The 23,494-nt window shown below is 34.8% G+C and overlaps 1 protein-coding gene across 1 annotated transcript in view; it reads right to left on the reverse strand.

Annotated features, from left to right (window-relative positions):
• The window catches only part of adcy2a (adenylate cyclase 2a), a 124,513-nt gene that overhangs the window by 24,922 nt on the left and 76,097 nt on the right, over nt 1–23,494 (reverse strand). Inside the window, exons 3-14 of the mRNA XM_042740506.1 lie at nt 19,199–19,360; nt 10,905–11,054; nt 5,157–5,305; nt 4,309–4,420; nt 4,013–4,140; nt 2,283–2,441; nt 1,997–2,129; nt 1,596–1,772; nt 856–899; nt 524–604; nt 358–427; nt 56–153 (exon numbers count right to left, since the gene is read on the reverse strand). Coding sequence (XP_042596440.1) covers nt 56–153; nt 358–427; nt 524–604; nt 856–899; nt 1,596–1,772; nt 1,997–2,129; nt 2,283–2,441; nt 4,013–4,140; nt 4,309–4,420; nt 5,157–5,305; nt 10,905–11,054; nt 19,199–19,360 — 1,463 coding nt within the window. The remainder of the gene's footprint in view (nt 1–55; nt 154–357; nt 428–523; nt 605–855; nt 900–1,595; nt 1,773–1,996; nt 2,130–2,282; nt 2,442–4,012; nt 4,141–4,308; nt 4,421–5,156; nt 5,306–10,904; nt 11,055–19,198; nt 19,361–23,494) is intronic.

Consider the following 23,494-nt stretch of genomic DNA (forward strand, 5'->3'; position numbering starts at 1 on the left):
CTTTTTCTGTGTTGTCATGCATTGTGAAACAGGTGCAGATAATGAACAAACTTACTTTGGCAGGACCAGGATCTGAACAATGAAAATGCAGAAGAATATCAAGCAGGCACAGGTGACATAATATTTGAAGGCTGGCAGGGTCGTTGCTCTATACTGCAGGGAAAGGACACACTTTTCTCATACAGAATCTAACAATTTGGTATTTTTTAGTTTAGTTGACTGATTTGTTTCATTCTGTATTATCGTGGATGACAACAAACAAATATGTTTCAATTATTGATATGGTGATGTATTATTAAAAAAAACTATGGATGACTATTTCAAATTAACAAAAGCTTACAAAGTATCAGTGCTTACCTCTTTTTCCAATGTTTTATTGTGGAAAAACAACGATATTCTCTGAATGTCCTCCGATTTGAGCCATTGTCTATGAAAATAAAAATACAAGTATAGATAAAACCAACCAACAAAGAACTGGAACATTAAACATCATGGGCAAATAAAGAGATATGAGATGACCTACTTTTGAGAATTGATGCCATCAAAAGTTCGGATCATCCTCTCATTGAGTTCCTCCTCAAAACGCTTCTTCTGAGATTTTGTTCTGAGGAGGACACTGACATATTAATGACTCTGTTTAGGCGGCTCTTTGGCATGCATTTATAAACATAAAATATATTTACCATTTCAATTAATTCTTTACATATTAATTATACTGTATGTATTTAAATACTATGTTTATTACAAAAAGGTCAAAACTAGAACAGATTAAAAATGTCACCTACTGTAGCATAACTGCCCTTTAGTAGGCTAAAAAAATGTTACTGTTGGAAAAAGATACAGAAGTTAAATCACCTCTCTGAATGCCTCTGAAAGTGGTACTGGCCCATGGGGACATCCTGTTAATAAGAAAAGTGTAGGTGGTGAGTAAATTTTAGCAGTAGGGACATCTCAAACAAATGAAAGCCACAAGAACAAAAGTTGTTTATATAAGTTTTTGTAAAAGAAAAAAAAATACATTTATATTTATTTATATTATATTAACACATATTGACAGTTTTTAGGATGTAAATACATGTACAGTACATGACATATGTCCAAAATTGTATTACACATATATGAACACATATTTGTATGATCTAGATATATGTGGTAATAAGATTCCAATTTCTAATAGGTTTCATACTGTATATGTTTTTACATCATGTGACAATCTATTTCAAATATGAAAATGTACTATATGTACATATGAAAATAGGATTAACACAAATATTACAACTAACTTCATAATTGTGCATAGTTAGAATATTAATTGTATTTTATTATTTTTTATTTAACATCAATGATTTACCTCACTTGTATATTAATTTTACCAAGTGCTATTTATGATTTTTTTTCTTTAAGTGTCAATTGGTCATTTTTAATATATTAAAAAATAATAATTTAAGGACATTTTTATTTACTTTTGTACATTAAGCAGTTTAACTTTAAAATCTCCACTCTAAAATCTAGACCCTGAAAAAAAAAGAAGAAGAAAGGGAGGACTGCTGAGAACTGCAATTGCAGAGTTCATAGTGTCTCATAGGCAAGCTCACAGCGGTGTTGATTTTTCCATTCTCATTGGTCATGCTGTCTCTGTGGTGAAGATTGGCGAACGGCTTCGCTGCACCCCATGACTCCAGGTATCTGGTCATCCTCACTGAAGCTCTCATTTTAGTCCCATACATGGTGGGTCTGGTTCTGTAGTGGTGCTGAGGACTTTTTCTCTCTGCCTGAAAAAAAATAATAAAATAAAATAAAAAATAGACCACAGTCTAGACAAACTTCACTAAGCCTACTCAGCTGCGTTTAGTAAGTGCCCTGGATAGCTTAGCAACATGAAAAATATTGCCACAAGATTTTTGTAATGACAGCAGCATCAGCAATAATGGCTAGGATTTGAAAGAAAGCTTTAGACTTGTACAAACAAAAGCGACTGTTCATTTGTTCTTCATACCTTTGGGTTGATCACTAAGTAAGTTACAACTCCATGCTCCTTTAGATAAGGATCACGCTCCTGTCCATCTCCATCTTCAACCTTATATGCCCCATTCAAGTGCTCAAGAGTCACTGAAGTGATGTGGACTCGTCTATTCATCAAGAACTTGCAATTACTATAATTTTTCTGACCAGATTGTCAACAATTTCACATCTTCTACAGACTGAAAATGCATATTATAATTATGAATTGCTTTAATTAAAAATTAAACAAACATTAAAATAAAACCCCCACAATGGCTTACCCAGGTACACCACCTGCTTCCATGTGATTGGCTAATGTCACATCATGTGACCAGACATCATATTGCCATTTCTGGAGGCCAATCACACCACAGAGAACATTTCCAGAGTGAACACCCACTCGCATATTAATTTCCACTCCTGTGGCGTCTCGCACTTTCCTATACAGAAAAGGAAGAAGTAAATAACAACACACCCCATCAGACACCAGAGCATTGATTTAACCTTATACCATAACACGATTAGAAACACATTCAGACAAGAGACATGGCTTCGGCCTTTTAAAAGGCATGACCTTTTGAATGTTGTTTTTGTCACTACAATTCACAAGTTGCAAGAGATGCATCAAAAGTGGTGAGCATGACTCTGTTGAAAATTAATCATTTACTCATCCTGGTGTACCAAACCTGTCAATTTCTTTCTTCTTTAGAACATAAAATAAGATGCTTAACAGCATATCCAATCTGCTCTTTTCCATACAGCGATCTGAGTAGGACCTTAAGATTAAGAGGGCCTTAAGAAGTCTTCTGAAGCCATACTATTGTGGGGACAAACTTAAATATTTCTTTAGCACATTCAAACCTGCAGTTTTGTGATCAGTCAAGTGATAATAGACCCTGATCAATATAATTTTGTAATTTATTCAAAAATATTCTCAGCTGTTAGAACATTATTTAAAATGTATTCTTTTTGTTTCCACAGAAGAAAATAAAAGGGTTTAGAAAGACATGAGACTGAAAAATTAACAACAAATTTATTTTTTGTGTGTGAATTATTCAAGTGTTTCTAAACTATGGCTTAAAATAAGTACGCAAAAAAATACAATATAGCATTTTCACAGAATATTAATAAAATGTACTTTTTTCTTTTTTGGTTGCTAATGTTATTCTACAACATTATGTTTCCAACGAGTTTTCTTGCAATCATTAAACAGGAATTCACAGCATATTTTCCAACACCACAATTTGCCAGCAACTACTAATAGAGAGATTTCATTCTTCCAGGTTTCTGCAGAACAGGTAGAGATAAGAGAAAGACAGCTCTCTGGTCTAGACTCAGCACCAGTCATTTTCCACAGTCTGACCTCTGAGGCCTCCGACTCATTATCAGGATGGCCAGGTATCATGTCCTTCACAGCAGCACTGGGCCGAGACCAATCAGCCCCTCTGCATGGAGGATTATAAGACTGGAATAGAAGCTTTGCTGCTGGACTGCCTCTGCCTAAATTCTATCATAGAAATAGAGCACACAGTTTGCTTAAATCCTGGTCTGTTTATTGTATAATAAAATGCTTTTAATTTGATGCAAATTAAAGTTACATGTAAATAGAAACAGAATGATGATGTAAATTATATATGTTCTAATCTCTTGTGGTACTGTGCAATAAAGCCAGATGTTCACAGTGTTGTTCTATAGAGACAAAGCGTGAACAGGTCTGCAGAATATATGATAATTCTGAACCTAGGACAGATGTTTTCAAGCTAATCCGAGGCAATGAATCTTTCAGCTAAGATCTAAAAGAAACAACATATGTACAAGCACTTTGGAAATGTACAGTTTGACAGATGGTGGTTCTCAACTGATTTTGCTGCAAAACCCGGATGGTAGACCTTAAGTACCAAAATTGTTTATTGTAGTCTTTAGTAGTAGTAGGTCAAATTAGTATAAAAAAAAACAAAAAAACAAACAAAACCGAAACCCACTGAAAGCAGACATGTGGAGATAAACTTACTTAATAGCTTCGCACATGTCAAGACCCATCTTCACACAGTTTTTGGCATGATTTGGCAAGGACTCTGGGAGGCCAGATACACAGTAATAACAGTCCCCTAAAATTTTTATTCTCATACATTCATTTTCCTGAAACACACAGAAACAATCAACAATGTCAACAGGCAGAATTTTTTATTTTTTTTTAATTATCTGCAACATTTGGTTTGAGTTTTATATAAGTAATATATTTTCCAAACCAGAAGGTTTATATAAATAAAGTACATGTCAGTCACTGGACTAGGAGATCCAGCTTACCTTGGCAATTTGGTCAAATTTGCCAAATAGCTCATTCAACATATGGACCAGTTCTCCAGGTGAGCAATCGCTGGCCAAGCGGGTAAATCCAACAATGTCAGCATACAAAATACTGTAAGAGAATATAAATTTCCATGGGTGACTCAGGACTGGAAAAAAAGACATACAGATTTATTTAGATGAACTATTTTATGCATCTGACACTGTTTAATTGCTTCGGACTTATTATTTTTCCCGTGCAGCAGAATACCGTAATAATAGAATAATGCTAATGGCAATGTTCCCCTCAGATCATAACAGAATGAACCACCACAAGAAAAGCACCCTCAGAATATTGTGTTTCTCGAGATCTTTGCATGTCTGAACGTGTGACACTTCATGTAAGATAATTATTTTGTATTCTTTTAAATCCCTGACCTTTTCATTTATGTGCATTACATACATAGAAAAGATTTCCTGCTAATGCTGCTGTCTCACAGGGAATGAAAGCTTAAGCAACAAGCAAGAATTTTGGCACTCCAAAATAGTATGTTAAATGAGAAAGTCCTTTAAAAACTGTGAGACACTGGAGCTTTATGGACTTAGTTATTTCATTGGAAGTCCACTATTTGAAAAAAAACAAGAAAAAAAAAACACCTTGGCCGACTACATTTATTTAGTCACAAACAGTCCAAATGTGAGGAATACAACCCATCTTCTCATTGCTCTGCACAGCAAAACGGCAATAGTCAAAAGAGCTTAAGAGTACATACATTTTTAATTACCCCCACTCCCCAAAGCCCCAATCTCCCCCTGCCACCCATGTGATGGAAATTCTTATTTTCTATTTATATTATATATCAACACACCTGACATTGGTGTGTCGTTGTACATATAAATTATGGAAGTTGTTGGTGTTTTCCACCTGACCAAACTTTGGCCCCTGTAGTCTCTGTATGATTTCGGCTTTCATCACTCGGGCAATGTGAGCAGGAAGCAGAGACAGCAACAGACGTTCCTGTAGCAAAAACACACCACAACAGGGAATGAGATAATTATATCTCACATGCACACTTGTCTGGCTTGTCTCTTTGATATGTGCAGCAGAGATTTGAGTCTGATATAAATGCTTCTGTTATACCTAAAATAACTGCACACACAGTCTTCTGAAAAAAAAAGTGCAAAGAAATAAGTGAAGAAACGCATCAGCTGTATCATTTACATGCTCTGTTTCAAAACCTGGAGAGCATTCAAAGGCACCATACAGACGTTTTCCCAATATGAAGGCTATTCTAAAGGGTATGCAACTTTATTATGACCCCTAAGAATGTTTTAGTCAATAAGTTTTGTAAATAAAAAAATTTATTAACCAATCAGCCTGTGAGGTGTGATTGGTTAAGGGGTTTCATGACAGTTATGATTTTGCCATAGGGTCAGCTACATACACTGTAAAACATAATAACCTGCAATTGTTACCTTAAAGAGCAATTTGTACTTGATTTAACCCATAAAAAATAGTTTTGTTGGTATAATTACTATAGATTGATTCAGGGGTACTAAATAATATTCTTGGATTTTGAATACAACCAATTAAGATTAGCCATTTTTAGGTTATAGTATTCATTGGTTTTATGACTTTTGGAACTTGGATGTTTGTCTGGTGAATACAACAGTATCTATAATAAATGGGAAAATCTATAACTTTTATAACGCTGCATTAAAAATGAATATTAAGCAAGACCAAATCTGCAGGTGGTTAATCTGTATTTAAGCATCACAGAAAATTCCTGCTGCACATTAGTTCTGCTATATTAGCCTTTCCTTACTGGAGCTCTTGAAGCAAATTATACCTTAGCTCACATTTTTCACAAGAGATGTAAAAATCTGTGAGTCAAAGGCTTCTGTAATGTGATATTCTTCTGGGATTGATATAATTGGGTTACAGTGGGCTTTTGTGAAAAGGTAAAACTAAGATTGCCACATTCAATTTTAGATTTTATAAGATTTCCTTACTAGGCATAAAGTGTGAATGAGTTTAATTAGATCTAACAGGGATGGTCTGGAGGGTCATTATGAAAGCTTATGATACTGTAGCTTGACTCTGTGCTACACGCAAGAGAAGGTTAATTGCCCAGTAGGTCTGGTACATTTCCCCTAATCAACCATAATGAACTTATAAAAATCATTTTACAATCCTGATAATTTTATTAGCATCTACATAGAAGCCATATACATTAATTTACACTGTGACAAATGCATCATTATCCTTTTTTTCCACTAATTAATGTGCTATACGATGAATGTAGTATCTATTGCAATAACAACAACAGCAGAAAACTGTGCAATGTTGCAGTAGTAGCTGAGACCACTGAGCTGTGGAAAGCACAATTCATCACCCGTAGCCTGAGAGGATATTCTTAAGAGGTTAATCCAGAGGAGAGCAGAGAGGCAATGTTTGACCTCTTGCAGAGCATATAGTCTGATGGAAGACAGCCAATATGCCAGCAGCGACCTTCAGACTTCACAGAGACAGCAGTGGGCTTCAGTCACACCATCTGCCTTTGTGGCCCTGTCTAATCTGGGAGCTGAGAACCAGCATCACAGAAGTGCCCTGGTTTCCACTCATTAGCAACTGGGCCAAGAATAGGACACTGTAAAGTTTTGCAGTATCTCGAATGGGACCCACTGACCCAACATCATGCCAAACTCATGGAAAAGTAATAATGGCTGAGAGTCTAGGCAACAAATCAAATTCAATAACATTGTGTCCTTAATAGGCATGATATAATAAAAGGACAACTTATAAAAACTGTGTAAATCTGGGTTTTTTGTTCTAACCAGAAGCAACTATTACAACTGACAAGAAGCAGAGCAGGTAACACTTTATAATAACTGCATGCTATTAACCATTAGTTAAACATTAGTAAATAGTCAATTCATCATTTATAAAGCATTGTTCCTACATTGAAGGGGTCATATGATTTCAATTTTCCTTCCTTTTGGAGTGTTACAAGCTCTTGGTGCATAAAGGAGATCTGTAAAGTTGCATAGACTAAAGTTTCAAATCCAAAGAGATATTCTTTATAAAAGTTAAGAGCCAACCACACCCCTCTAAAACGGCTGTCTAACACGCACACAAATGTCTATGTCATGATGTGGGAAGATTTGTATAATGCTGCCCAAATTTTTACACAAATAAAGGCACTGTAACTTTTATTCTCGCTGTTGCTGCCGGCGCCATGTTGTGGAGACGCTGTGTGTTTCCTTATGAAAGCGAAACCACTTTGTTTGGTCTTCCAAAAGAGGACACAACTAGAAATCAGTGGTTAAGTTGTATTTACAACAAATATTCTGATGTGTGCAGCACATTTTATGGAGGACTGTTTCCTGATCCTAGGAGAGTAGACTACAATGTACGTTTACATATTTAAAGGATTTGCCACTGATGACTCAAACGCAAGTTTTGAGCAGTGTAGTGTAGCGCGTGCTGTTTGTCGTATCTCCAATCACAAATGCAGACATGGTTTTATGTTTACACGGCGCGATGCAACGCACTGTGTTAAAAGACAGTTATGCCAGTCCTCGCGCCCCCCTCCTCTGCACATTTTGTATGTTTCTCCTATGGCTTCAGATGTTTGTTCTATTCGAAGGTAAGTGCCCTGCTAAGTGGACATCACAGGATATTCTGCCACGATTCCAGTTCGAAATGTGCGAAATGTGCGAGACGTGACATTAAATTGTATTTATTTACAGAGGTATATGAGAGGTATACTTGTCTGTAAGACGTTGCGCAGTGCAAATCCGTGAATGAATGTTCCGAAGTGAAGTAAACTTCAACAGATTTCTCCTGCTCAGGGAGTAGGGAGCCATGAACACTGTGTAGGGACCATGTCAATCGGAACACAGTTCATGCACAGAGCTCACTTCTAATGAGCTGATGATCTGAATCAGGTGTGTTAACAAAGAGAGACATACAAAATATGCAGAGCGGGGGTACGTGAGGACTCCAAACCAGAACCGTGGGTATTGTCGTTATAATCCGTAATTATGTCCCCACTGGATGCAACAAATGCCACGTTTATAATGGGTTTTAATGTTTTTGTCTCGGCACTCTGGGATACACTGCATCACAGTATAGTAAGGGGTGTAACCTTTCCGTCACAAGCTTGAGGTATTCGGCCAATCACAATGCACTGGATAGCTGGCCAATCAGAGCACACCTCGCTTTTCAGAACAATGAGCTTTGTAAAAATCGATGTGTTTCAGAAAGGCGGGGCATAGAGGAGAAACAATAATGTACAGTATGTGGAAAATAATGTGGTTTTTGAAACTTAAACTGCATAAACATATTTCATTACACCAAATACACAAAACAATGTTATTTTAAGCAAAGTCGGTAACACTTTATAATAACTGCACACTATTAATCATTAATTAAGCATTAGTAAACAGATAATTCATAATTTATAAAGCATTAATAGACATTAATAAGTGGTTTATAAATACAGATATAAATGCTGTATTCTTGATTTAAAAGCATATCTATAATGTGTTTAATAACTTTATTGTCATACTTTATTCATGATCAATTTATCATTTCTAAATGAAGTATAGCATTATTTACAAACCAGTTATTTAGGAGTTGCCAGTGATTCATAAGATCACAAGAAATTGTAAGTAAATGTAGTAAATTCAGGTAGTTATAAAGCATTTAGTAGTGGTCAGTTAACTATATATGTGAGCTCATCTAAAGTGAGGACTAGTTATGCCTTGTAAAGCATTTATAAAGGATATTTAAAGGCTCAGTTATCTTCTAAACAGGAAAAGGAAACAAACACAACACAGTAATACAGAACATAGAAATATTAACAGCCTTTAAATCTCATTTGTAAAAGCTTTACAAGGCATAAATAGTCCTCACTTTAGATGAGCTCACAAAAATAGTTAACTAACAACTACATATGTTTTACAACTACCTGAATTAACCATGAATTACAGTAGAAATACATGTTAATAAACCATTTATTAACACTCTAAGTAACTATAACTATATGTCTGAATAATAAGATGTATGAATGCATATTTAAATAGTTTATTAATCATTTACTTACAATTTCTAAGTGATCTTATGAACCACTGACAACTCCTTTATAACTGGTGTGTAAATAATGCTATACTTCATTTAGAAATGATAAATTGATCATTAATAAAGTACGAAAAAACAATTATTAAATACATTATAGATATGCTTTTTAAATCAAGTATAAAGCATTTATATCTGTATTTATAAACTGCTTATTAATGTCTATTAATGCTTTATAAATGATGAATTAACTGTTTCCTAATGCTTAACTAATGATTAATAGTGTGCAGTTATTATAAAGTGTTACCGCAAAGTCATATGACCCCTTTAAAGACAGTAGTGAGCAGTTTATAAATACAGCTATAAATGCTTTGTTCTTAATTTATTAGCATATCTATAATGTGATTAATAATTGCATTTTCATAATTTATTAATGATCAATTCACCATTTCTAAAGTAAGTATTACACTATTAACAAACAAGTTATTTAGGTGTGGTTCATAAGATCATTTAGAAAGTGTATGTTAATGTTTAATAAACTATTTAAAAGTACATTTATATAGATATTATATAGGCATACAGTAAATATAGTAATAGTGTGTTAATAAATGCTTTATTAACACATATTCCTACTGTAATTAATGATTAATTCAGGTTGTTTTAAAACATTTAGTAGTTGTCAGTTTTTTATAATAGTTTTTAAATAGTTGTCACTATTTTTTGTGAGCTCATCTAAAGTGAGGACTATTTATGCCTTGTAAAGCTTTTACAGAGTAATAAAAACAGAGTAATACAGAGCATAGATTTATATACATACATATATATATATATGTGTGTGTGTGTGTGTGTGTGTGTGTGTGTGTGTGTGTGTGTGTGTGTGTGTGTGTGTGTGTGTATTTGAAGATGCAAAAAATGAAACTGAAATGAAGCCAGTGATTGAAAATAAATTTTTGTTACTGCAAATCACTGTCAGTGTCTGCAGTTCAGTCTCAAATCTAACATCTGTGGCCTACATGATATTACATTACATTTGTGGTGAAGATGTGAGAAAACTGACCTTTAAAAACTTCATAACATGACAAACTATGAACTGTCAAAAAGAGGGAAAATTCTGTCATCACACTTCTGATTCACTTTACAAAAGAAATCATAATAAGCTTCTGTACAGTCAAATATACTGTACTTTCAAATCCCTGAAAACATTTGCAAAAACATGCATTGTAGAATAAACAAACTTGAAGTTTGTCTGATAAATTTTAGGAGGTTAAGGAATTATTATTTTTACACTAATCTAATCTAGTTCTGTCATTCTTTCAGCAAAATGGCACACACCACAAAAGCTTTCCAGTGTTCCAGGACTAGACCCAATTCACTCCTGAATTCAAAAGTTTTAAGTCACCTTGTGCATTAAGTGCTTTGCCAAAGAAAACATGCAATATCTCGGTTTTGGCAGGTCTTTCAATTCCAGCCACAGACCAGCAGAAAGATCATGACTTCAGAACTGATAGATAGTAAAGTAAGACTGATACATAACCTGTTGTCGCTTCTCAAACTCCAGTTTGATGGGTGATTTTATACAGTTGCAGGTGTCTTGATATGTCTGTTTTAGTGCCAGTTCCATCAGATGCTTATGGTATGCTCCTGCCAGGTTCCCACATATGAAAATTATGATATTTGCCAGGATCTAGAAAAATAAACAAAAGTGAACAATAATACCATAAGAATGTACAAATCTGCACCGTTTTTGTGGCAAAGTTCTGACATCTACCAAGGGAAATTACTGATAATTTTCCATTAATAAATTCATCCCATTAAAGCCTTGGTAATATTTTCACAAGTACAGTGTAGTTTTTCAAAACTCTTAGTACAAAAATCCAAACTGATCACACTTATAACATCACTAGTCATTGTTTTAAAATCTGATCTCTTAACTTCATTACTATTATACATCGTTCAACTACCAGTCCAGTGTTGAAAAGCCGTGTCCCTGATTACTTCCTGCCTTTCAGCTAAGTCCTTCAGTTCCACATCATTTTAAAGCTCACTATTCAACATACTGTTCAACATTTGGATGAGAACAGTGCATCAAAAGCTTGGCAGCATGAGATATTTTTAATTGCTCTTGGACGTCCATTTCATTTGGGTCACTGTGGAAAGAGTCTCAAACTCATCTTGGCTTGTCACACTTCAAACAATAAAAACTTCAAAATACACTGGTCAATGACATGGATGGAATAAAAGTGAAGAGTAATTCACAATGACAGAAAGCACAACAGTATGTTTTCATATACAGAAAACAGAACATTTTGTGACATTCATAATTAAAATTCTACTTTTTTTCTCTGCCTTTTGTAGGACTAGTTGAGAAAAATAATTCATATTAGTATTTTAGACAACAAACAATTACTTTTTAGATTTGATAAAAGACTCTAAAACACACATAAGAGGGAAAGGGGGTCATTTATCTGATCTTTTATTAAAAATTTCAACTGTGGTTAACCATGGTAAGAAACTGTAAAAAAAAAAGAGCATTTTTGAGGAATTTTATCATAAAACTTTGATGTCCAGATGTTATCAACAGGCATGTAAGAAGGCCAGTCAGCTATAGTAAACAAACACTGTTATGATTCATTTTTAAAAGATGTACAACTTTTGCTAAACAACAAGACAAAACAAAGGAACAACCAAACTGTACATTTCCTTAAAATAATCAAAATGTAAAGGTTAAAACAGATTATATGAATTATATATATATAAATCTAATAAATTTTGTATAAACCAGCTAGGTAACATCTTCAGAAAGATCTTTCTTCCTCGCCATATTTCATGGGAACTGTGACTTGCTCAATAATTTGGAACAACCTCTTTAAGTAGGGTTTCCATTTACCTAAGAAGACCTGACAAACTATTGACCAAACCTGTCTGAGATTGATACCAGTTATCTAAAAAGATTTGAAAAACCACACAAACAAAAATCTGACTCTTTATAGTACCAAAATCCTATTGATATATCACTTGCATAATAATTTGGAATGCGGGATTATATATGTTTTTATTGTATATTTTTACATTAAAAAAAATACATGAAATGAATGAGTAACCATAGCAACAAAGGATTAAATATATACCAAATATATAAAAATACCAAAACTTAACAACTACCTTACTGACTTAGTAAGCAGTAAATTAGTAGTTTATTAAGGCAAAAGTCATAGTTAAAGGTTTGTTAATAGCAAGAATTGGACCTTAAAATGTATGACCAATCATGACAAAGATTTGACTGTATTTCTGTAGGTTTATGCCATAGGTGGTGATAAATGAGTGTCTGTATGATATGAGTTATTGAATCTTTGACTTAACTGAATCATTAAAAACACTAAATAATTTATAAATGAAACAATGAATGAACTCACTTTTAAAGTGTATGTCTTTATGTCATTCTTAACTCAAAATAAACAGTTAATTTATTAATAATCCCCATTTCTGATTATTCTGTGTAAACCTGTGTATACACATTGAACTGGTGGCTTATTATATACAGTACCATAAGGCTGGAATCTTTCTTCTTACAGTACCAGTATGCTTTCACAGTGCATCAAATTTTGATTTCCTCAAAATATGACCCCTTTGAGAAAATTAAAGAATGAATGAATGAATAAGAAAGAAATAAAGAAAGAAAAAAAATGAAAAATAAACATATGTACTGTAAGTGCTGAGACCAACTCAGTGGTAATAATCCAAGAGAGAGAGAGAGATTTTATGCATTTACCTGTTTGTCAGTGAAATGCTGTAATCAGATTATCCTAGCCAGCATGTGGGAATATGTTAGAGTGGGTTTTGAAACTCATTAAAAAAGACTAATTTAGAAGCAGCTGCTACTAAAGGTCATGACTATTGAATTTTTAAGACCTCACAGCTTGATATACAGTTGTACTCTTGTAAAATTATACTGTATGCAAATACTGCTTTAGATGTATACAAACAGATAAAGTATTAATTTTGCAAGAAGATACGTCGTTCTAGGTTGCAAATAAATTCATAAAAAGCTCCAGAATCTGATCCAACACAGGCAGGCAAAAGTATTGTTGCCTTCTACAGCTTTCCTAATTCTTTTTAAAGAAATTAATGAACAACTCTGTGGTCAAACCTCAACTTTCCCAGCACACTAAAGCTGTGACTTACAATCTTTTCTTTTGGAATCTAGTCACACATATACAGATTGTGCTTAATCCTGAAAAGCACATGGAGTTCTGCCTGAGGCTCTTCAAGCACCTGTGCTTGCTCCCTCTCCACAGATGTTTAAACAGACACATACAATCTCAAGAAATGTTAAAATCTGAAAGACGACAAACTTACAGAAGGGAAGAGAGAATTCAAAAGGTCACAGACATGCCGCATGCCTCCAGATGAAAGAAGCAAACATTCATAAATGGTTGCTCTTGTTTTATCCTGTAGCCTGTTGCAGACAGACAGTACAGAAGATTTTCTTTTTTTGGATGTTGCACTTTCAAAGCTCAATTTAGTTCTCCTATATGATGTTAAAAAGTTGTAAAATGTGAAGTGCTTTAGATGCACATACTGTAAACAATATATTTCATTGTCATTCACTTTACATGGTTTTGCAAGATGTTACAACTAGGCATTAGACTTAAAATCAGGAGTAGCTCTGTAAACTAACCCATAAAACATACAAGTAAAATGCACTGTTAAATCCTAAAGCTTTCCTACCTTATACAAAATCAATGAACAATGTCTTGCAATCTTTTCTTTAAGAATCTAGAAGAATCTGATTAGAGATGTTTGAGTGCTCAGGTAGACATTTGACTCTTGGCTAAATATTTTTGCAGATCTTTTGCAAAACTGAGACAGCAGGCAATGCATTTGCTCTCGATTTATTCTCAGGAGAATCATTTCAGAATCTCTGTGATTTTGGTTTGGTAATCTGAAGAAGTGCAGACTGCAGCAATCGATGGACAGTCTATCTTATCTCTTGTGTTGAATAATCTGGACAAGCAGAATTTCACAGAAACAAAGTTTAATGACTTCTACAAGTGCGAGTGTGTCACTCTGAAGAGTGCATTAGCATTAAATCATGGTATTTGCATATTACCCACTGGGCTCATCAGGGATGTGTTTTTTTTTTTTTTTTCAGCTGGTTTTGGCTGCGGGAGAAGCAAATGTATTAAAAATAGGTATGGATGGATGGACAGATGCATGTACACCTTCCTGGACTCACTGTTTATACAGTATGAAGGTATTTACAGATGTAAGCACATACTTTTTACTTATTTGGATAGATATTGAAATATACAATACAATGCATAATTATAAACAACAATTAATCCATATCCTAGATTAAAAAGTCTTACTTGCTAATCCTCATTGTGTGTGGTGGTGAACATCTGTCAACTGCTCCCACATAAACCGATTAGCAGTTGCATCGGTGGCCAAGATTCTAATTAGTATTTGTGACCATTGCATTAGCATAATGTAATGACTTGCACCTAAAGTAATAATGGTTGTATGTTTATATTCATGTAGAGTATAATGCATTTTTCTTTCAAGTTTGCTTTTTTTAACACTGTTGGTTTAGTGTAGGGTATAGGTGGTATGTTAATATTAGGTAATAGAGCATTAACAGTTTAATAACACTCAACAGAGATTTAATTTCTGGACTGCCTTGATACATACAAAAAAATTAAAAAAAAATAATAATAACGTGTAAACTGTTTTGGATGAAATGAATCTCATGCTACCAAGCAACACAATATTCATTTGCAACCATTTTGTATCCACAGGCACATTTTTTAATTACACTGTTTAATAAACTCACATTTGGCTCTTATGGACATGTTATCTGAAAAGTGCAGCGGAATGTACTCAGAGAAACGTATTTAAGGTTTTGCAGAAATGTAGGCCATCATGTAATTCAAATAAGCCTGGTTTGACATTGCTTGAAATATTTATTTCCCCCTAACAAAATTCTATTATACAAATGATACAGCAAAGCAATATACCTTAAGATACCATATCAGTTGTTTATTGTAAGAGTTATAACATGTTTTTACCTACAATTTATTGTTCAGCTTAATTAAAGTTGTCAAATGAATTTAAAATCCACTTGGCTCAAAAATCTGAGAATGTTGGTATATCCTTGTGTAACTCAAATAGAAGAGAGAAGTGGAAAGGGTCAAAAGATTATTTGCAATTAAATGAAATTGGCATTCTACTGATAGTTTTCACATGACATCACATACTTATAGGAACGCCCACCTAGAGGGCAAAATGAAGCTTTGCTCCACTGACCGCCAGTTATTTTATGCAGTTTGCATTAAGTAGTAATGTAGTAAAATGCAGATTTTAAAAGGTGAAATTCAGTAAACACTTTATTGATGATGTGTATTTTGTACAGGCAAGCATATGAACCCAGAATATAAATGATCTGCAAAGTTTCACATTAAATGGTTTCCCATAGAAAACCATTATAAGGAAAACACTGACCCATTAAGCAGATTGCGTTCATATACTGACCTCATCTGCTTGCCTATGTAAACTATGCATCATTGATATAGTGATTACGGAATTTGATCTTTCAATATTACTGTTTTAAATATATTAAGGAACTTTAAGTGTTTTTACAACGTTTGGCACACTGTTTAATGATTTAAATTCTGCCGCGGGTGTTTAATATGGATTGCAAATGGCCAAAACTTGCATTTTGTTCACATACCATGGTTTTATTCTTTTGAGAGGCGATCTAAATATTTGCAGCTGTGAAACAGATGGAAAACTGACAGGCTTCTGCTGCAGTTCTATGGATGTTTTGCCCTCCAGGTCTTCGAGCCGGTCATGTGACTGAAAGCTATCAATAGTATCCATTCAGTTAGAACTGCATCAACCCATACATCTTTTGGATTGTATTGCTGTTCATTCAACACCTAGTTGAACCTGTGGCTCTACCATCATCATTACACACTAAAGTGCATGAATTGTTATTTGCTGAGTGCCCCACAGGGAAACACTAAACCATAATGAAATTTAACCTGCCAGTGACAAGATCAGATCCAATCAACTCACCCTGAACATCACTGAGGCAGAACACTATCACAGCTAACACAATACAGACAAAACTGTAATTCTAATTTAGCACCCGAAGGTATCCGACAAAATAAAAGGTTTTAGAAACATATCAGATTTGAAAAAGGTTGAGGTCACATCTATTCGGGCATTCTGTCTGTATCTGATTCAGACCTTTTAAAGCTCCCAGCATTAAAAATTACCAGCATTAAAACATTAGTCTAGCGGCCCTTAAGCTATGTGAATTTTGACCTTGCAATTAACAGTCAGATACATAATAAAAAAGGGATCTACCCAGAATAATAGCAGCTCCTCTAGCTTCTCATAACAATAAGAAAAACAAAATAATGAATTGTATTCTGTTTCACACAAAATCATCATATGTTTAATACATGCATAAAATGTCTAGTTGCACAAATAAAAGGTCATGCAGTGTGGTTTAGTTAGCTAGCACAGTGTTTACTCTCTTTTAGAGACAAGTTCTCTCTTTCACCAGTAATATGAAATGTTAAACATAACAATCATTGAAAGAATTAATAATAATCAATTATATTTTTATTACATGCGTGGATGTCAAACCTGTAACCTAATAATAATAATAAATATATAAATAATGTTAACCCAAAAATGAAGTCTGCCATTATTTATGAGTTATGAAAGAGACATCCCAATCAAATCTATTTTAAAAGGACAAACTTATTGTATGCCCCAAAAGCTCATCCTAAAGCATGTGCTTCACTGAATCAAAATATGTAGTGCCCGAAATTTATGTTTAAGAGCTGGGAAAGGAAATATTATTTCATGTAATCAGTATATTATGAACTGTCCCATACGCATCCAGCATAAGGTAAGATAAGTGATACTTTGCTCTTGCAATTAGGAGTTCTACCAAAAATGGATTTGGGTGCAGTGGTTGAGATGCTTACTGGAAGAGCTGGCAGACAGATCACACATGCTGCAAAAATTCTAGCACAGTTCTGTGTAAGAGCCTTTCCACCCTGGCGCCCAAAGGGGCAAAAATCTGTTCTTTCACAGTTAGTATGGTAACACCTCACAGAGCAGGACAAAGTCACGCCTTTTTTCTATTTCAGAAATCAGCAAACCTTGTCCGTTGTGAATGCATTCACATTACACTTAGGATTATGAAGTTAAGCTCAAAAAAACCTAATATTCTTTATATTAACATACCATTTATTAAAGCAAAGTCACATCACAACCAAATGTATTCATTTAATATCTATCATTTAATATCTATCTATCTATCTATCTATCTATCTATCTATCTATCTATCTATCTATCTATCTATCTATCTATCTATCTATCTATCTATCTATCTATCTATACGCATATTAATGTATTTCTTATTGCACTGCCAAACTACAGTTTGCCAAAATGCCTCTCAGTCCTGTGCCTAAGGCATTCCAGATGTTAGCGAATACACAGCTTTCAAGACTCTCTCTACCCAGGACCAAAAGGCATAGCATGAAAGGAAGTGAAAGAAATCGAGAGAGTGTGAGAAATAAGGAGTAGAAACAGCATTTGGCAATTGTGAGGGAGTCATGTATGGTTCTTTTTGAGTAATCTAAGGCAGTAAGGAACATTTGCACTGAATGCAAGAAATGGACACTGAAAACCGAACATTCATTCATTTTTATAATGATATTAAGGGTTACTGTTCATATAAAAGTTTGACCTTTTATACAGAATTTAAAATACACGCTATTACTGTGTGCCATTTACAGAAATGGGCTTTTACTGAAAGGTCATATTTGCTTGTTTACGCATTCATTTGAACTAAGATGGGAGCAAGTTAGCTTCCTGAATTTTCTAAACAAGCAATCTGATTGCTAATGAACGCTGAACGTGGTTCACAACAAGGAAAATGAGGAGAGATTAAAACAAAATCAATACAGGCAAATTTGCCTTTGATTTATGGAATATGAAATTGCCATAATAAGGAACATTATACCAAGGGAAGGTCAGACTCTAATATTTACAGATATTTTCTAAAATGTACAGTTATATTTAGTCAGAAAACAGACATCCTCATTTTCTGAGGACACTCCCTGTTTTTTATGTCTTCATAAATTTTTACTATGATCCCAAAGTGAAATGCTGTGAGATTTATTTTTATATAATTATTTTCTCTGTTTATTTCATTTTGGGTCATTTGTTTTATGATTCATTTTATAATTCAGTTTTAATTTAAATGTGATTTAAATGTTCAGTTATATGGATGTTGAGTGACATGGTGGTGCATGTGCAGAGGAGAAGCACAGCAATTTATGTGATGCTGGCACAGAAGAGTTATCTCTGACAATAAAAGTTACTGTCACTGTTAAAGTTCCGTTTTTTTCTGTGTACGAGACTGGATGTTTACCATCTTTTCCTAAAAAAAAATGTAATAATGCATTTGTCATTGAACTAAATGTTTTCATTTCAGAAATCTGGTCACCTTAAGTAAGATTGATACTGCCTGAATATCAATATCTATGAATAGCGGTTATCAACACACCCATACTAAGCCTTTCAAATATATCAATATGTCAACAAGCATTCAAATTATAAATCACTAAAATAATCTATGACTTAATAATCATGCATAACCTGATTTATAGACACACGTGCATAATCACAAGCAATTGGCAAGGATCCTTCTCAACAGACAAGGCAAATTTCAACAGTTGCGCACAGGGTAAAGCTCACAGCTCTTGGCACGCACATAGCAAGACAGATGGGAGAGCACTGACCTGCCATACCAGGGGCTCCACATGCTCGACTGTAGAGGAGAGGCAGACACTGAGGACGACAGTATGAGAAGACGCGGTGAGCACGCTGGCTATGATGGCATCTCTCATGGAGAAGGGGAGCATGGTGTATACCACAAAGATGATGAACAAGAAGAAAGACACCTAGAATCAGAGTAAACAAAACAAGAGACAGTAAAACATTATGAAAGAATATTTTGGTTATTTCAGGTGTTAGTTGTCTAAGCAAAAACATTCAACTGTGTTCTTAGTTTTGTCATGTTGGGGAAGGTTGTAACATGTTTTATGCATGAGACAATCACCACATTGGTTGGCCAAAATAATGGTTTTAAATGTTGTGTTTTGTTTTCTGCCAATATATGTTTTTATTGTCACAACATTACTTGTACTGGTCATCTGTGAATAACGTCACCTCCCAATATAAATGCCCCAAATTATAGTCCCGCCCCTGATATTGATTGACTGCTTTCCGTGTTGACATCAGAAATTCAAATGCAAAAGGAATTGCGATTCCATTTGAGTTTTGGCAGGTTATATGTGCAACATAGAGAGAGTGAAAAACCAGATGTGGTAATATTGCTATTTAAATATGTCTCATAACTCGTAAGACATGGGAAATACAGTTGCAAATGGACTTTGCTTTTTCATTTGAAATTTGGCAGTCACTGTGCGTTCGTGAAAACTCAAACAGCAATGAAAGATTTGCAGTTGCGGTTGGATTATGTGACAATTTATGCGTCCACATGTGGAAAACACAATTGAAAATACAATTTGCAATTCCTTTTGAAAATTTCCCTGAATATTCTCATACTCCAGGGCCAGATTTTAAGTAATGTTTTGTAATGTTTTTTGTTTCTTTTTTTTTATTTTATTTTATTTTTATTGAAAATCAGTATAAATCTAAAACATATACTCCACAACCATATGATGTTCACCTGATATTGTTGTTTTAAACTCAGATATAGTAAAAATTCTGAAAAGAATAATAGTAATAACAACAATTTTTCAAACTCAAAATTAAAAATACTGCATGCTATCATTGTCTTGTCTTCTATGTGCAACACCATACATATTGATATAGAAGTGATTAAATACCCTATACATTAAACTAATGGTTTTGAAGCTATATTTCATTTTTTAATAATATTAAATAACGTTTCAGAGTTTATCACTTACAAGCACCCTTCTGAAAGCTAAAATGACAAATGGGACACCATACAGTCTCGTGAACTTAATGGACACATGCACAAAGCAGCAATTTTAACAAAGCAAGACCACAACATAAAGTTTGCCAATTGAATGTGTCTCTTTGAATAGGGAAACCAAAGCTGTTCACCAAGCTTATGATAAAATTTCATATTTGAAATCTCCGGTGAAATCTAACAGCATCTCTCTCATACATTTTGTTTCTTAAGCTCAAATAGCATTAAAAAATCTTATTTTTCAGCCTAGACCAGCCAATGTGTATGTGCAGTCTTAAGTCCACGATTTGGTTCACAACTACAAACACAAACAAGAAGTGTTAAAAGAAAACAAAATGTGTTAAAAGAAACTACAAACATTGTGGATGTGCACCACCAACAGTTAAGTTGAAAGGTTTATATTAATAACATATTTTAAGGATGTAGTATAAGTAGGCAAATTGGGACGCAGCATGTTTCTATAGCATCTGGAGCTTCTAATGGCAGAAGCAGTGATGTGATGATTTTACCAATTAGCAACCTGCTCTTTTATTTAGAGGGCGGGACTGTTTCACCATATTGCGCATTGCACTTTCTCCCATTCATAACTTCAGTCATATGAGTATTTTGATATACATCATTGTATATAAAAAGTCTTTATTTAAGATCAGTGTGAGTCTGATTTCATAATCATTGTGTACATTGTTTTCACTATGTTAGTTGTAATGAAAGTATTTGTGATGACAGAAATTGTGTCACAATAAGGAGATGATTGATGTGTCAAGTAGATATGACTGTTCAGCTACAGCACAGTGCTGCAACCTTTAATGCAATCAGGGCCGGATTGTGATGTAGCGGTACCAGCAGGCCACTTGTAGATTCTGTAAGGCGGTGTAAACTTATGAGCGCAACTAAATTGCTTACTCACTATCCAGTGACATATTCTATGATATCACGACACAAAGCACCACTAAATAAAGATTATTTTCTTGACAAACAAAGTAAAAACCCGGTCCTGCAGATTTGCCCTATACAACATTAGGAAGATTAGACCCTTCCTGTCAGAGCAAGCCACCCAACTTCTTGTCCAAGCTCTTGTTCTCTCCAGACTGGACTATTGTAATGCTCTCCTAGCAGGCCTTCCTGCATGTACTATCAAGCCTCTACATCTGATCCAGAATGCAGCAGCGAGGGTTGTCTTCAATGAGCCAAAAAAAGCTCACGTTACTCCTCTCCTCATCAGGTTACACTGGCTACCAGTAGCCGTTCGCATCAAATCAGGGGAAGTCGTGGCCTAACGGTTAGAGAGTCGGACACTCGCAATCCAAGGGTTGTGAGTTCGAGTCTCGGGCCGGCAGGAATTATAGGTGGGGGGAGTGCATGTACAGTGCTCTCTCCACCCTCAATACCACGACAGAGGTGCCCTTGAGCAAGGCACTGAACCCCCAACTGCTCCCCGGGCGCCGCAGAATAAATGGCTGCCCACTGCTCTGGGTGTGTGTTCACGGTGTGTGTTTGTTTACTGCTGTGTGTGTGCACTTTGGATGGGTTAAAAGCAGAGCACAAATTCCGAGTATGGGTCCGCATACTTGGCTGTATGTCACGTGACTTTTTTTTTTTTTTCACTTTCAAATTCAAGGTACTGATGCTTGCCTACAAGACGACCACTGGCACGGCACCAATATACATAAACTCATTAGTTCAAACGTATGCGCCTTCCAGAGACGAATCCCAAAGAAGTGAACAGCGCCTTGTGGTGCCATCCCAAAGAGGTTCAAAATCACTCTCATGAACCTTTTCCTGGACTGCGCCCAGCTGGTGGAATGACCTCTCAATCTCAGTTCGAACATCCGAGTCTTTACTCATTTTCAAATAAACATCTAAAGACTCATCTTTTTCGCCAGCTCTTGACCAACTAAAACTAACACTTACCTTTTCTTTTCTTTTCTTTTCTATCCTATTCTTGGGAAGGGGGAAAAAAACCTTGCTAGGAGTTCTGTGCTAGACTAACTGAGACTTGTCATGGCACTTGTATACTGTTGTTGTTCTCTCGTTGGTCTGATTGGATAAAAGCGTCTTCTAAATGATTAAATGTAATGTAATGTAAAAATAATAGAAAACATGGACTGAAAATACAGCCATTGTCAACTGGTTTTAGATAGCATGGATGTATTAAAACTTTACTCCTCTAGTGCTGTGCATTTTTGGTTCAGTGATATGGAGTATGACTTCAGTGTTTGTTTTTTTCTGGTGGTGTAACATCATACCATATTCAAAACGTCACAGTCAAGCAACATGAGCCATTGCTTTAAGTGCACATGTAAGACCTCTCTGATTTCATTCATTACTGAGAATTATTCCTACTCACTGCCTCTCTTCCCTCTTAGTTATTAGAAAGACATCACTGAGGTAAGACAAAAAATAAACAAACAACCACAACAAAAAAACATAAATAAATGTATTGTATATTAATTGTCTTTGTAGTGCCTGAGCAGATCGCACTAATTTTAAAAGAAATCGAATCTTATATTGATAATTTAAATATATTTAATGTAATGCATTTTTACTGATTATATAACAAGTTTCACTGAGATGTTTTCTTTCTTCATACAGATCGGATCATTCCAATCTTAAAAATGTCTTTGTTATCTTTACATCAGAGTGCTTTAGATTTCTCAAATGGAACCAGAAACTATTTTACACTTTGCACAGATCAATCTGCAGTTCCTTTGTTCTGGTCAGGTCTCTGTGCATTTTGTTTTCTTCTGGGTCTTCCTGCCAGTGTCACTGTACTTCGGGAACTTTGTCAAAGACATCGGCAAAACAACTCTACAAATGACTTCTTTGTGTTTAATCTGACCATCATTGATCTTGTTTTCCTAACCGTTTTGCCTTTCAGTGTCTGTAACTACATGCTTTTGCACAACACAGAATTTGAATGGTTTAATAATTTCACATATTCCCTACCCATATGTGGCAGACCTCTCTTCATGGCTTGTGTCTGTGGAGATTATTATTTTGCTGTGGTTCATCCCATCATCTACATGACCAACAGGAAAACTGCCATTATCAGGAAGGTAATTGCTGTGACAATCTG

The sequence above is a fragment of the Cyprinus carpio genome, chromosome B16 (assembly GCF_018340385.1).
Source record: "Cyprinus carpio isolate SPL01 chromosome B16, ASM1834038v1, whole genome shotgun sequence".
Taxonomy (NCBI): Eukaryota; Metazoa; Chordata; class Actinopteri; order Cypriniformes; family Cyprinidae; genus Cyprinus; species Cyprinus carpio.